This window comes from Pinus tabuliformis, chromosome 1_2 (assembly GCF_031772625.1).
Source record: "Pinus tabuliformis cultivar Carrire ecotype Pingquan chromosome 1_2, CPIR1, whole genome shotgun sequence".
NCBI classification, from domain to species: domain Eukaryota; kingdom Viridiplantae; phylum Streptophyta; class Pinopsida; order Pinales; family Pinaceae; genus Pinus; species Pinus tabuliformis.
Window position 1 is genome coordinate 99,210,121 of NC_142298.1, and position 11,300 is coordinate 99,221,420.

Below are 11,300 nucleotides of genomic sequence, written 5' to 3' on the forward strand. Positions count from 1 at the left end.
CCCGGAAGAGGGTTACTGAATGAGGAGGCTTCAAGGATGAGGAAATGGCGTACAGGATGGGATTAGGGTTTCGTCTGGAGCCTGCAGTCTACACAACGCCTACGGCCGACTGATCAAGCTGATGCTCCTCACCGCCTGCCCCTACACCACCCCATTATTCACCCTACGCCCACGTTTACACCATTACAGACTCTCCTCCATTCTTACCACTTGAGTTTTTACCCTTACCCTCCTCCTCGACAAACCCTCGACTGTTACCCGATCACTACAGCGACAGGCGACTTTGGATTCTAAAGGCAGCTAGCGTGCGAATATTGCGACAGTTATGGAGGACCTAGTAGACTACTCAGAAAACCCACTAGCGAGTACCTCCATCTGGACATCTCCCCAGGTAAACCCGGCAAACAGCTACCATTACGGCTGCGAATTCACCGACACCGTCGCCTCGCTTCCCTCGATCTCAGGGCCCTCGTGCTCGGTAGCTACACTCTCAGAGGCCTCCCCCTCCATTCCTGACCTCACTGCTCAGCCTTTGTCTCCTTCTACCCTAAATTTCGTGGATCAAACCCTAGAACCTAGCCAGGGCATCTCCTCTGAGGGTATCTCATCTTTCCCTTCCTCTGTCGGCTCTCGCACCCTCTCAGCAGCGACCACCAGCGATCCTGCAGCCTCAGACCCAGGACATCCCGCGCCGCCCCCATCGGCCCCCCCATCTGGGAATTTTACGGAAGTCCCTCCCATATCGGGGGTCTTTCCTTCTGAACCCCTCCTGGACGTTCCAACACTTGAGACCGACCCTACCCATGGCGCCCATCAAAATTTCATACCCGATGAAGGAACCTGGAAAGTGAAGAAACAAAGGGTCCTGAAACCAAAAGCATTGGAGGTATTCCTGAGCTTGGGTGAGGATTTCCAGTGGAGCGAGGCGATGGACACAGCCGAGCAAGTGCTGGTTGGAAGAGTCAGGGGCCGTTTCTACAGCGCCACTAGATTGAAGCAGTGGGCCACGGAGGTTTGGGGGCATCACCTAGCCGAACCACCGATGGTTCAGACTTTTGTTAAAGGATGGTTCGCACTTCGTTTCGCCAGGGTAGAGCATACCAACTGGGTACTTTCAACGGTATGGCATATTGAACAAGCATTGGTGCTCCTTCGGAGGTGGACACCACTTTTCGACCCAGAAAGAGAACAACTGGGAGCAAGCCCTCTCTGGGTCAGATTACCTAGCCTGCCTCTACAGTTCTGGTCAGAGGACATCTTTAGGCGTATTGGGAACTCCCTGGGAACATACCTGGAGTATGATAAATCCTATCTCTCAACAGGAAGGATGGCGTATGCAAGGATACTGGTACACATTGATACTAGCGATGGGCTTCAGGAATATATCACAATTCAATGGAGGAATTTCTCTCAGAGATAGAACCTGGATTATGAAGGGGTTCCATTCAGATGCAGGAGATGCCACAAGGTTGGGCATCTCTACAAGGACTGCCCTCTCAATAAAAACAAGGATAGGGGAGAAGCTGGAAAAACAATTCCCCCAAAGGCAGATCAAGAACAGGGGGATCAGCCCCTCAACAAAGAAGACGGGAGCCAAGGTGACCCACCTCATGCGGACATGACGCCCTCACAGGGGACCCCGAAGAAACGAGGCAGGCCTCCGCTTCGACCTCCCTCTCCTCCTCTCACCAGGGCAAGAGCGGCTGTTGGGTCAGTGGTTTCTTCGGGTATGATTCCAAACTCTCCTAATCCCTCTAATATACATGCTTTCAATGGATTAAATGTTTTTCCGGTTGCTTGCTCATTTAATGGAATCGTGAACCCTCCCTCTCAACCCTATCTAGCGGCCTCTTCTCCCTCACCTGATCACAACTCCTCCGACGCCTGTCCATTACTCCCAAATCCACCCCTGACTTCACTCATATACCTGTTGTTGGCCCCTCCTCCCCTCAATACCAGACTCGATCCAAGGTCAAGCAGAAGTTAAAAACTCTGGATCATATCGGCCTTGATCTATCTTTATCCCCTCTTCCCCCCAAGCTTCCGAGGGGTCGACCCTCCTCCCTCTCAAAGGCTCAACTCCGGGCCAGAGGAGAGATCGCCTTGGGCAGACAATCAACCATTCACAGGGCACTTAGAGCATCGAATCCCTCATCTGACCCCCCCTCATGAAGATTGCCTCCTTCAATTGCAGAGGGTTGGCTAGGCCCGATAAAAAACTAGCCCTCCGCAGACTGATACTTTCCTTTCCCGTTGATGTTATCTTCCTCCAAGAAACGTTGGGATCTGCAAACACCATTACACACCTTCTCGAAGCTATGCTCCCTGGATGGAGATTTGTAGGCATAGATGCTAATGGCCGATCCGGTGGCCTAGCCCTGGGATTCAACACCCGCTTCATAAAACTCGGTACCTGCTGGGGAGGTCTTGGACATATTGGGGCAGACCTTTTTTCTTCTGAATTGGGCTTGGAGGTGCGAGTCATAAATGTTTATGGGCCTTTCCAACACAGGCCTGCCTTCTGGGACCATCTCCTAGGCTCTGAAGTTTTTCAGAAAGATTACTTAATCATGGGAGGGGACTTGAATTTCTCCATTGGACACTCTGAGTCATGGGGACATCATGCACAACAGGATCCTTTATCTGCCTATTTCGAGAATCTGTTGGACTCCCATAATCTGTTGGACATCCCTTCTGCCAAGCTTGTACCTACCTGGAGGAACAATAGATCCGGCGAGGACTGTCTCGCTCGAAGACTCGATCGCTTCCTTATAAAGGAAGGACTTCTGACCTTGGGTTTCCTTCATAGACAATGGGTGGGATCGGGAGGAGTCTCTGATCATCTACCTATCTACATGGAAATCAGTAGGGGACCTCGGAAACCCAAGGGACCTTTTAAATTCAGCTCCTCTTGGCTTAAAGACCCCACATATAATCAAATGATCAAGGATTTCTGGAAGACGCATCCCCCGGGTGCTGGTGGGAACATAACAGAGGGATTCGCCCACAATCTCACTGAGTTGAAGAGACTATCCAAATCCTGGGCCCACAATAAGAGAATAAAAGATGATCAAACTCTATTGAATGCCGAGAAAGAAATCGCTGAGATTGAAAAAGACCTGGAAGGGGCCTACAGAGTGATCGACCAAAGGAACAGACTTACTGAACTATATGCCACCAGAAGGAAAATCCTTAAAGAACGCGAAGAAGTTTGGAGACTGCGAAGTAGGGTGATCTGGCTGCTAGAAGGAGATGACAATACAAAGTTCTATCACAAGTTTGCAAATGGCAGGAAAGCCATCAATACCATCTGGCAACTCTCAAATGAGCAAGGTCACATTGTCAATACTTTCCCTCAGTTGGCTTCTCTAGCAAACTCTCACTTTAAACAGACCTACAGGGCCCCCCCGTTGCAAATCTTGTTGAGATCATTCAAGTAGCTCAATTATTCCCTTGCTTTGTGGATCAGGAGGCAGGCAGGGAATTGAACAAGGAGATTACTATCGGAGAATTAGAAGCCACGATCAAATGGTTTAAGAGGGACAAGAGCCCAAGGCCGGACGGATGGTCGATCGAATTCTATTCAGCTTTCTTTGAAACCCTGGGGGAGGACCTTCTTAAAGTCATTGAACACTCCAGATCCAGTGGAAATATTATTGAATCCTTCACCTCCACTTTCATCGCCCTCATCTCGAAATCCGACAACCCCACTACCTTTGATGACTACAGACCTATATCATTATGCAACTGCATCTATAAGATTGTGGCTAAGATTATTGCAAATCGGGTGCGACCTATACTATCCAAGTATATCTCGCCGGAGCAATTTGCCTTCCTACAAGACCGCCAAATCCATGAAGCAGTGGGAACTGCCCAGGAGGTACTTCACTCTTTGCACTCCAAGAAAATCAAAGGTATGATCCTAAAGGTAGATCTTTCAAAAGCTTTTGATAGAGCAAACTGGTTGTATATTAGAATGCTATTAACCCACCTAGGGTTCCCTTTTGATTTCATAAAATGGATCATGAGTTGCATCACTAACATACCTTTCAGCGTGCTTATCAACGGGGCAGCTTCCCCCTTTTTTATTCTGAAAGAGGTCTCCAACAGGGTTGCCCCCTATCCCCTCTGCTTTTTCTACTGATAATGGAAGGTCTCAGCAGGCTAGTCAAAGAAGAATTCAGAAGAGGCAGACTAAAAGGAATAAAAATCACGGATGAGTGCACTTTAACTCATCTGTTATTTGTGGACGATGTCCTTCTATTTCTTAATGGAAGCATTGGAGACCTGACAATCATGAAGAACACAATGGCTTTATTCCAAACAGCCACGGGCATGACTGTAAACTGCAACAAGTCGACCCTCACAGAGGCGGGATGTACTCCCCATGAAATACATTATGCGCTGCAAAGGTTCCAGTACACTCTCCTTAGGCTGGAAGATGGACTCAGATATCTGGGCTACAAGCTGAAACCTCTGGGATACAAGATTGCAGATTGGACCTGGCTCATTTCCAAAATGGAGAAAAGACTAAACATCTGGTACTACAAATACCTCTCCAGGGCAAGCAGAGTTACTCTTATTAAAGAAGTCCTAGAGGCCACCCCAGTTTACTGGATGTCACTGGCATGGATCCCCCAAAGTATACTATCCAGAATCCAGGCCTTATGTTGCAGATTCCTTTGGAAGGGAAAACAATGAGGAAAAATATTCGCATGGGTAAAGTGGGAGGCCATAAATCTACCCAAGAAATTGGGTGGATGGGGCATAAAGAAATTAGAAGACTTCTCCACAGCTCTGGCAGCGAAGCTAGGATGGCAACTTATTACAAAAAATAGCTTATGGACTAAGGTGGCATGGTCAAAATATATTGCCCCCTCAAACTTGATGGATTGGATAAGCCAATCGCAGAGATTACATTCAGGGGTATCAATTATATGGAAGGCGGTTATAAAATCACTTGACATCATCAGGGCTGGCATCACATGGAAAATTCAATCCGGAATGAAAGTAAGGATTGGTCTAGACCCATGGATTGGATGTGGGAATATCTATAGGCTGCCAGACGATCTCAGATCTTTCCTTAGAGACAGCAACATCACTCATATTGGCAACATAGCAGACTTGGAGTGCTCCACCCCATTTCAGCAAGCTTGGAAAACGGCCAGGAGATTAAATATTCCCCATCAATGGACACAACAATGGAATACCTTCATCAGGGCCCTCACTGAGGCACATGTCCGGATTAGGGAGGAAGAAGATGAAGTCATATGGGCTCTCTCAAAATCAGGGAAATACACACCTAAGGAGGGATATCTAGTTCTAGTTGAAGATCATCGTCCACAAGTTCTAGAGTCATGGTGGAAGCATCTATGGAAGCTAAAGTCCCCCCCCAGGACCAGACTCCTCATGTGGACTATACTCAAGAACAAAATCCCCACTGGAGACAATCTACTTAAGCGAGCTCATCATGGCCCTTTCTGGTGCCACCTATGTAAATGCAACAATGAATCTGCAACACATCTTTTTATTGAATGTCTGGCTGCCCGAGAGTTATGGCAATCGATCACAGCAGTGATTTCTTCCCCGACAAAGTGGCAAGGTGTTTCTGTAACGGAAGCTTGGTCGAATTGGTGGACAAGCACTTGCCCTCAAAAACTCAAAAATATCCCATTACTTATATGTTGGGGACTGTGGATAGCTCGTAATAATCTCATTTTCCAAAACACCTCGCCTCACTGGCCCTCCATCACCTCCCGAATCATCTCCGACTACTCCTCCATTCCGGACGACGAAGAGACAACCCGACCCCGAACCATCATTCCCGAATCCATTGACCATACAAAGCCCTGGGCTTATTTCGATGGGTCTGCCCAGGAGGACGGATGCGGGGGAGGGGCCATTCTTCACCTCTCCGATACTCACTCCCTCCATATACATATGGGTCTAGGGGGAGGTACCAATAATTTCGCAGAACTATCCTCTGCAAAATTCCTCATACAACACGCACTGCAAATCCATTGCCGAGACCTTCAACTCTTTGGTGACTCAAAAATTGTTTGTGATTGGATTAACAAAAAATCTAGATGCTCTGCATACACACTATCTCACATTCTAGAAGAAGCTCATCGCCTTATTACTTTTTTTGACACTTTTACATGTCATCACATTTTCAAGGAGCGAAATGCAGATGCTAACAGATTATCCAAATAAGCCGTGCACAGGCCATCAGGCACTTGGATAATCCAAGAACACAGAGAAGGAAATTTCTACCAATACTACCACCAGCCCTTCATGGACATAGAAGATATAGAAAGCTCATAGGGAGCTTAGAACATTGAATTTTGCCTTAAATTACCATCTGTAAATATCCATATGTTTATTTTCTTCTCGGTCTTTCAGCAAGAATCATGACCACGTTATATATCTACAACTTTATGTTATGTTATTTTTTTGGTAAAACAATATGATGAACATTATCAGAGAAGGATGCCTCCCTATGTGGATAAAAGGCGGTAAAACAATAAGATGAACATTATCAGAGAAGGATGCCCCCCTGTGTGGATAAAAGGCATCACTTTTTGGTTTTCTCTTTTTTTTGGAACATAATTATCTGACAGGAACTGCCTCTTACAGCATATGCATATGCATATACAGCATGTAATTTTTATATATCAATGAAAATTATATTTCTTCCAAAGGGAAAAATAATAATTAGAGCTAATAACTACTACTCATGCATTGAATATGTGGAGGCATTATCTCATGGGAAGAAAATTTGAGATGAGGACAGTTCATAGTGGTATAATATATTTTTTTGAAAAAGGAACATTAAATGTCAAACAATTTGAATGTGTAGCAACCCTTGGCTGATTTTCCATGTAAATAAAATAAGACAAAGGTCATGGGACACATATTACAAGCTTAATGTTGGGAAAAAGACTTTAGTGGGCATCACTTATGATTAAATAATGGTTATGGAAAATGGCAAAGGCAAAGAGGCAATAATTGGAATTTAATTATGAAAATAAAAATAAAATAGGAGAAAAGGAAGGTGAAGAGACAAAAATTTGCATGCTAAGGAAATTAGAGGAAAATTGAATGAAAATGAAGAAAATAGAGGCATCAATGATAAAAAGGCTTCAAAGGATCAATTCAGTTTTTGGCTCTCTCATTCATTCTCTCATTCTTTCATACTCTTGCACACTTAGAGAAATCTTGAAGCATTCTTGGAGCACTCTACTATTCACTTGGATTGGAGAAAGAAAGAAAAAGAAAGCAAGGAAGCACAAAGAAATATTTGGATCAACAACTACAACTGGATTACTTTGCAGGTAACAGGTTGCATGTGTAATTTCCTTGTTGACTTCTGAATGCATGTTATATGCATGCGATTCTCTAGGTATGTGTTGTCATTGGCATGGAGATTTTCCTAAATTGATAGTGATTTTAGCCTTACTTTTCCATTTATTATATAACAATGGTGTTGTGGGTTTTTCCACTTGTTTTATTGAATGGTGCTTATATTTCCGGTGGTTGTGGGTTGAAACAAACACTCTAAAATCCCTGGAATAACTTGCGTCGAGTTACTAGTTCTTGGAGCCGTAGGTCGTGACAAATGCCCTAGAGCCCTTGGTGCGTTGAGTTACTAGTCCCTGGAGCAGTGGTTGGAACACACGCTCTAGAATCCTGGAAGGCTATGGGTTGAGATACTAGTTCCTAGAGCCTTGGACAACTTGGGTAGAGACCGATATGGTTGATGTTAGTGATTTCCAGACCGTAGATGTGGAATCACTGTGGTTGAGGGTTGAGGTGGTTTGGCCTCTGGAAGCCCTGGTTTGGTTTTTTTTTCTTAATCCATGAGATCCCACATTCATGCTTGAAATATAGCATAGGGGTGATTGGCTTAACGAGATATTTGGTTAATTCCAATCTATGGTTGATTGTTACATGGATGCCACTTACTTATATTGGGTTGTTCAAACAAGTACCTCATTCCACTATGATCACTCATAAGAATAAATTCCAAGAAGATAATGTCTCCACATCTTCAATGCATGAATGACAACTACCAACTCAAGATCATGAGTCACATAGTTTTTCTTGTGCTCATTCAAATTCCTTGACTCATAGTATACCACTTGTCTTTCTTGCATCAGGACTCCACCAAGTCCTCTCTTACAAGCATCTATACATACCACACTACAACAAAAAAGGTCATTGGTGAGGGTCGAAAAATGTCACCATAAGCTCATTGGTGATAGTCAAAATGGCTTTTGTCACCAAAAACTAAATGTTACCAAAGGTGGCATCGCCAAAAGTATAGATGTTGTGGTGACATTCAAAATCTGTCACGAATAATGATTATGACGGATAATGACCGTTACCATTTCATATGAACAACAATGATTTATGGTAATAGTCATTTCATGGCCCTCACTATTAATGCATATATATGGCGACGTTTATTGACCATCACCTTTTCATATTTTGGCGAGGGTCAAAAAATGTCACCGTAAGCTCATTGGTGATGATGAAAATAGTTTCCATCACAAAAAATTGAACGTCACCAAAGGCCGCGTCACCAAAAGTATGTATTGTGGTGACATTCAAGATCCGTCATGAATAGTGGTTATAATAACGAATAGTGACCGTCACCATTTCATATCAACAAAAATGATTTATGGTGATGGACCTTTCATGACCCTCACTATATATATATATATATATGGTGACGTTCATTAACCTTCACCACTTAATATTACAAAAAAAAAAACAAAATTGACTTTTGATGATGCCCCTTTAACAACCCTTGTTATTGATACATATATAGGGACGAATAATGATCATCACCATTTTCTATAAATATTAGTGCACAATGGAATCAAACCACCAACCACCTACTTGTAAAGCAGGTGCTCTTCCATTGAGCTAGCACCCTTCAAAGAATTAGACCTTGAAACTTTATAAATTCTAAATTCTAAAACTTTAATTAAATTATAAACTTTGTAAAGTCTTGTAGGTTTCATTGGCTCAGCTGACACAAACAACCATCCAATAGATTCAGAACATAATTGTTTTAGAACAAGGAAGCAACTTTCACATGGTTAATACGCTCAACCACCTAAAAAATAGCATCAAAGCCGGTTGTTTAAACTTGAGACTAACCAAAATACAAACCCAAAGTCCCCATGTTCTATGGCTCCTCTAATACAAGTTTGCAAATGAAAGAAATAACTAAAGAACTTAAAAATTGTATATAACTATAGCAAAAATTGATGAAAATAGGCATTATAACTACTATGATGATTAAATATCAAAATCATGTAGAGTAGGCAATTCAACAAAGATATTGAACATGATGGAGCCAACATGAAATCCAGTGCACGAATCTCACATGGGCTCCATGAATATACATACCTCTAGAATGTAACTCTTCTAAATCCCCTAAAAATTAATATAGAACTGCAATGATATATAAAGGAAGAAAATGGGCATGATAACTTATCTATAAAGTCTCAAAATCTTGCAGGATAGGTAAATTCGGTATAAAAACTAAACATATGGAGTAGATATGAGATCTTGTGCCTAGGACTAGCATGGGATTCCCAAATATACATACCTACAAAAAGTGACACTTCTGAAGCGCCGAAAATTAAAATAGAACTTCAATTATTTCTCTGGAAAAATGGGACCTTCAAGTACTGAGACCATAGTTAACTGTCTTAATCCTCAATAAATAGGACAATATTTGGTCGTCATATCATCAAGAATCACTTCATCAAGTGCCATAATATGGAGGGATAGGTGCAATTTTGGTACCTATTATAGGAAATCCAGGTTGGCTAGATTGTGGAGGTTGAAAGGTTATATATTGGTTATAGTGGGGGTTGTCTTGTGTTGGTGCTACAGCTCCATGAGTAGAATATATCCATGCATATGCAGGTTGTTCTACAGATGTAGTTCCATATCAGGGTTGTGTAGCATAAGAATATTTTGGAGTATATGAAGGTAGCCCTATAGGATATGCTTGTGGAGTAGGAGGAGGTGGTTGTGATCTTGGATATGATAAAAAATTTGGGTTCATTGTTGCATAACGAGGTTGTACCTATGGTCACAACTGTACTTGAGAGGATGGTATAGGTTGTGAAGAATCATTCTCCTTTTGGCCCTCAATAGCAAGTTTCATTATAACTCACCTTCCCTACATGTCAAAAAACAAGTACATATTCCAAACTATAATTTTCCAAAGAAGTCAAGTCTATCCTTTGAACTACCCAAAAAAAAAAAAAATTCAAGAGCCATTAAAAAATCACAGTTTCGTTCCTTACATCAATATTTCTTCTTTAATCCTGAAGAACCCTTTTGGCCGCTCCAACAAACTTAAATGTCGCAAACGCAAAACCCCTGTTTGAAAAAATTGCTTCAAAGTAGAAATATAAAATGACATTCCCAAACTAGATATAGTAATATATAAAACTTTCAGATAGCATAACTAAAAGAACTAAAGTTTCCACGTAATAATTCCATTTTTGGCTAAAAATTAAATTACCTGGATTTGTTTGTATTATTTTCATATGCAACAAAACCTTTCTCTATTTCTCCATACTATGAAAAAATTGATATGAGTGTCATGTTTGATGTCTCATGTGAAATGTCACCAATGTAAAGCTTCCTTTGTCACTAATCGATAGTTTGTTCTGGATTGGTGTCAGCAGTTGCTACATTACATACAGTGATTCGACCCTACAGAGTCATCACCCCACATTACAAAGTTATTCTTAAACTCTGAATGAAGCCACAGCTAGTGAAATTTCTAACATAGTGACACACAACCTAGTTCTTACATATTGAAATAAACTCTATAACCTACTTGGATAAGAAGAGATCCAACCTTTAGAAAATTATTTATTTGAAAAACATTGCATAGTTATAATAAATGTTTGTTAAAAGTTCCATATTTGCATCAAAACCAAGGCCAACACCAATGTAAACCAATCTACTATGATAAGACACATTTTAAATTGCATCCTTTGACAAGATACCATTAGCTTTGACTTGGCGAGTGTTGCTGAAGGAATCCACATCATCCCCATGCTCAAAAACTATTGTTGCACCCATTCCAGTTCCTGACGTAATAAAAATACTGATAAGCATTCAAACAAGTAAACTTAGAGTTATACAACAAAGTGTTGGGAAAAATACTAAGGGGCGGGGTGAATCAGTATTTACAAATCAATATTTTTTTACATTTCATAATCAGATTTCTATACGCAACTTTACTAAATCGAACCTGCGTG

The 11,300-nt window shown here is 42.1% G+C and overlaps 1 protein-coding gene and 1 pseudogene across 1 annotated transcript; one reads left to right on the forward strand and one right to left on the reverse strand.

Annotated features, from left to right (window-relative positions):
- Positions 1-2,318: 2,318 nt before the first annotated feature.
- LOC149204668 (uncharacterized) lies at positions 2,319-3,440 on the forward strand. The gene has a single exon (XM_089397178.1). The coding sequence runs from the start codon at positions 2,319-2,321 to the stop codon at positions 3,438-3,440; it is 1,122 nt and encodes a 373-aa protein (XP_089253304.1).
- Positions 3,441-9,781: 6,341 nt separating this feature from the next.
- Positions 9,782-11,096, reverse strand: LOC149204669 (uncharacterized; annotated as a pseudogene).
- Positions 11,097-11,300: the final 204 nt, after the last annotated feature.

Bases quoted from the DNA above. Each gene is read 5' to 3' on its own strand.
- LOC149204668 (XM_089397178.1), top strand. From the start codon at position 2,319: ATGCTCCCTGGATGGAGATTTGTAGGCATAGATGCTAATGGCCGATCC.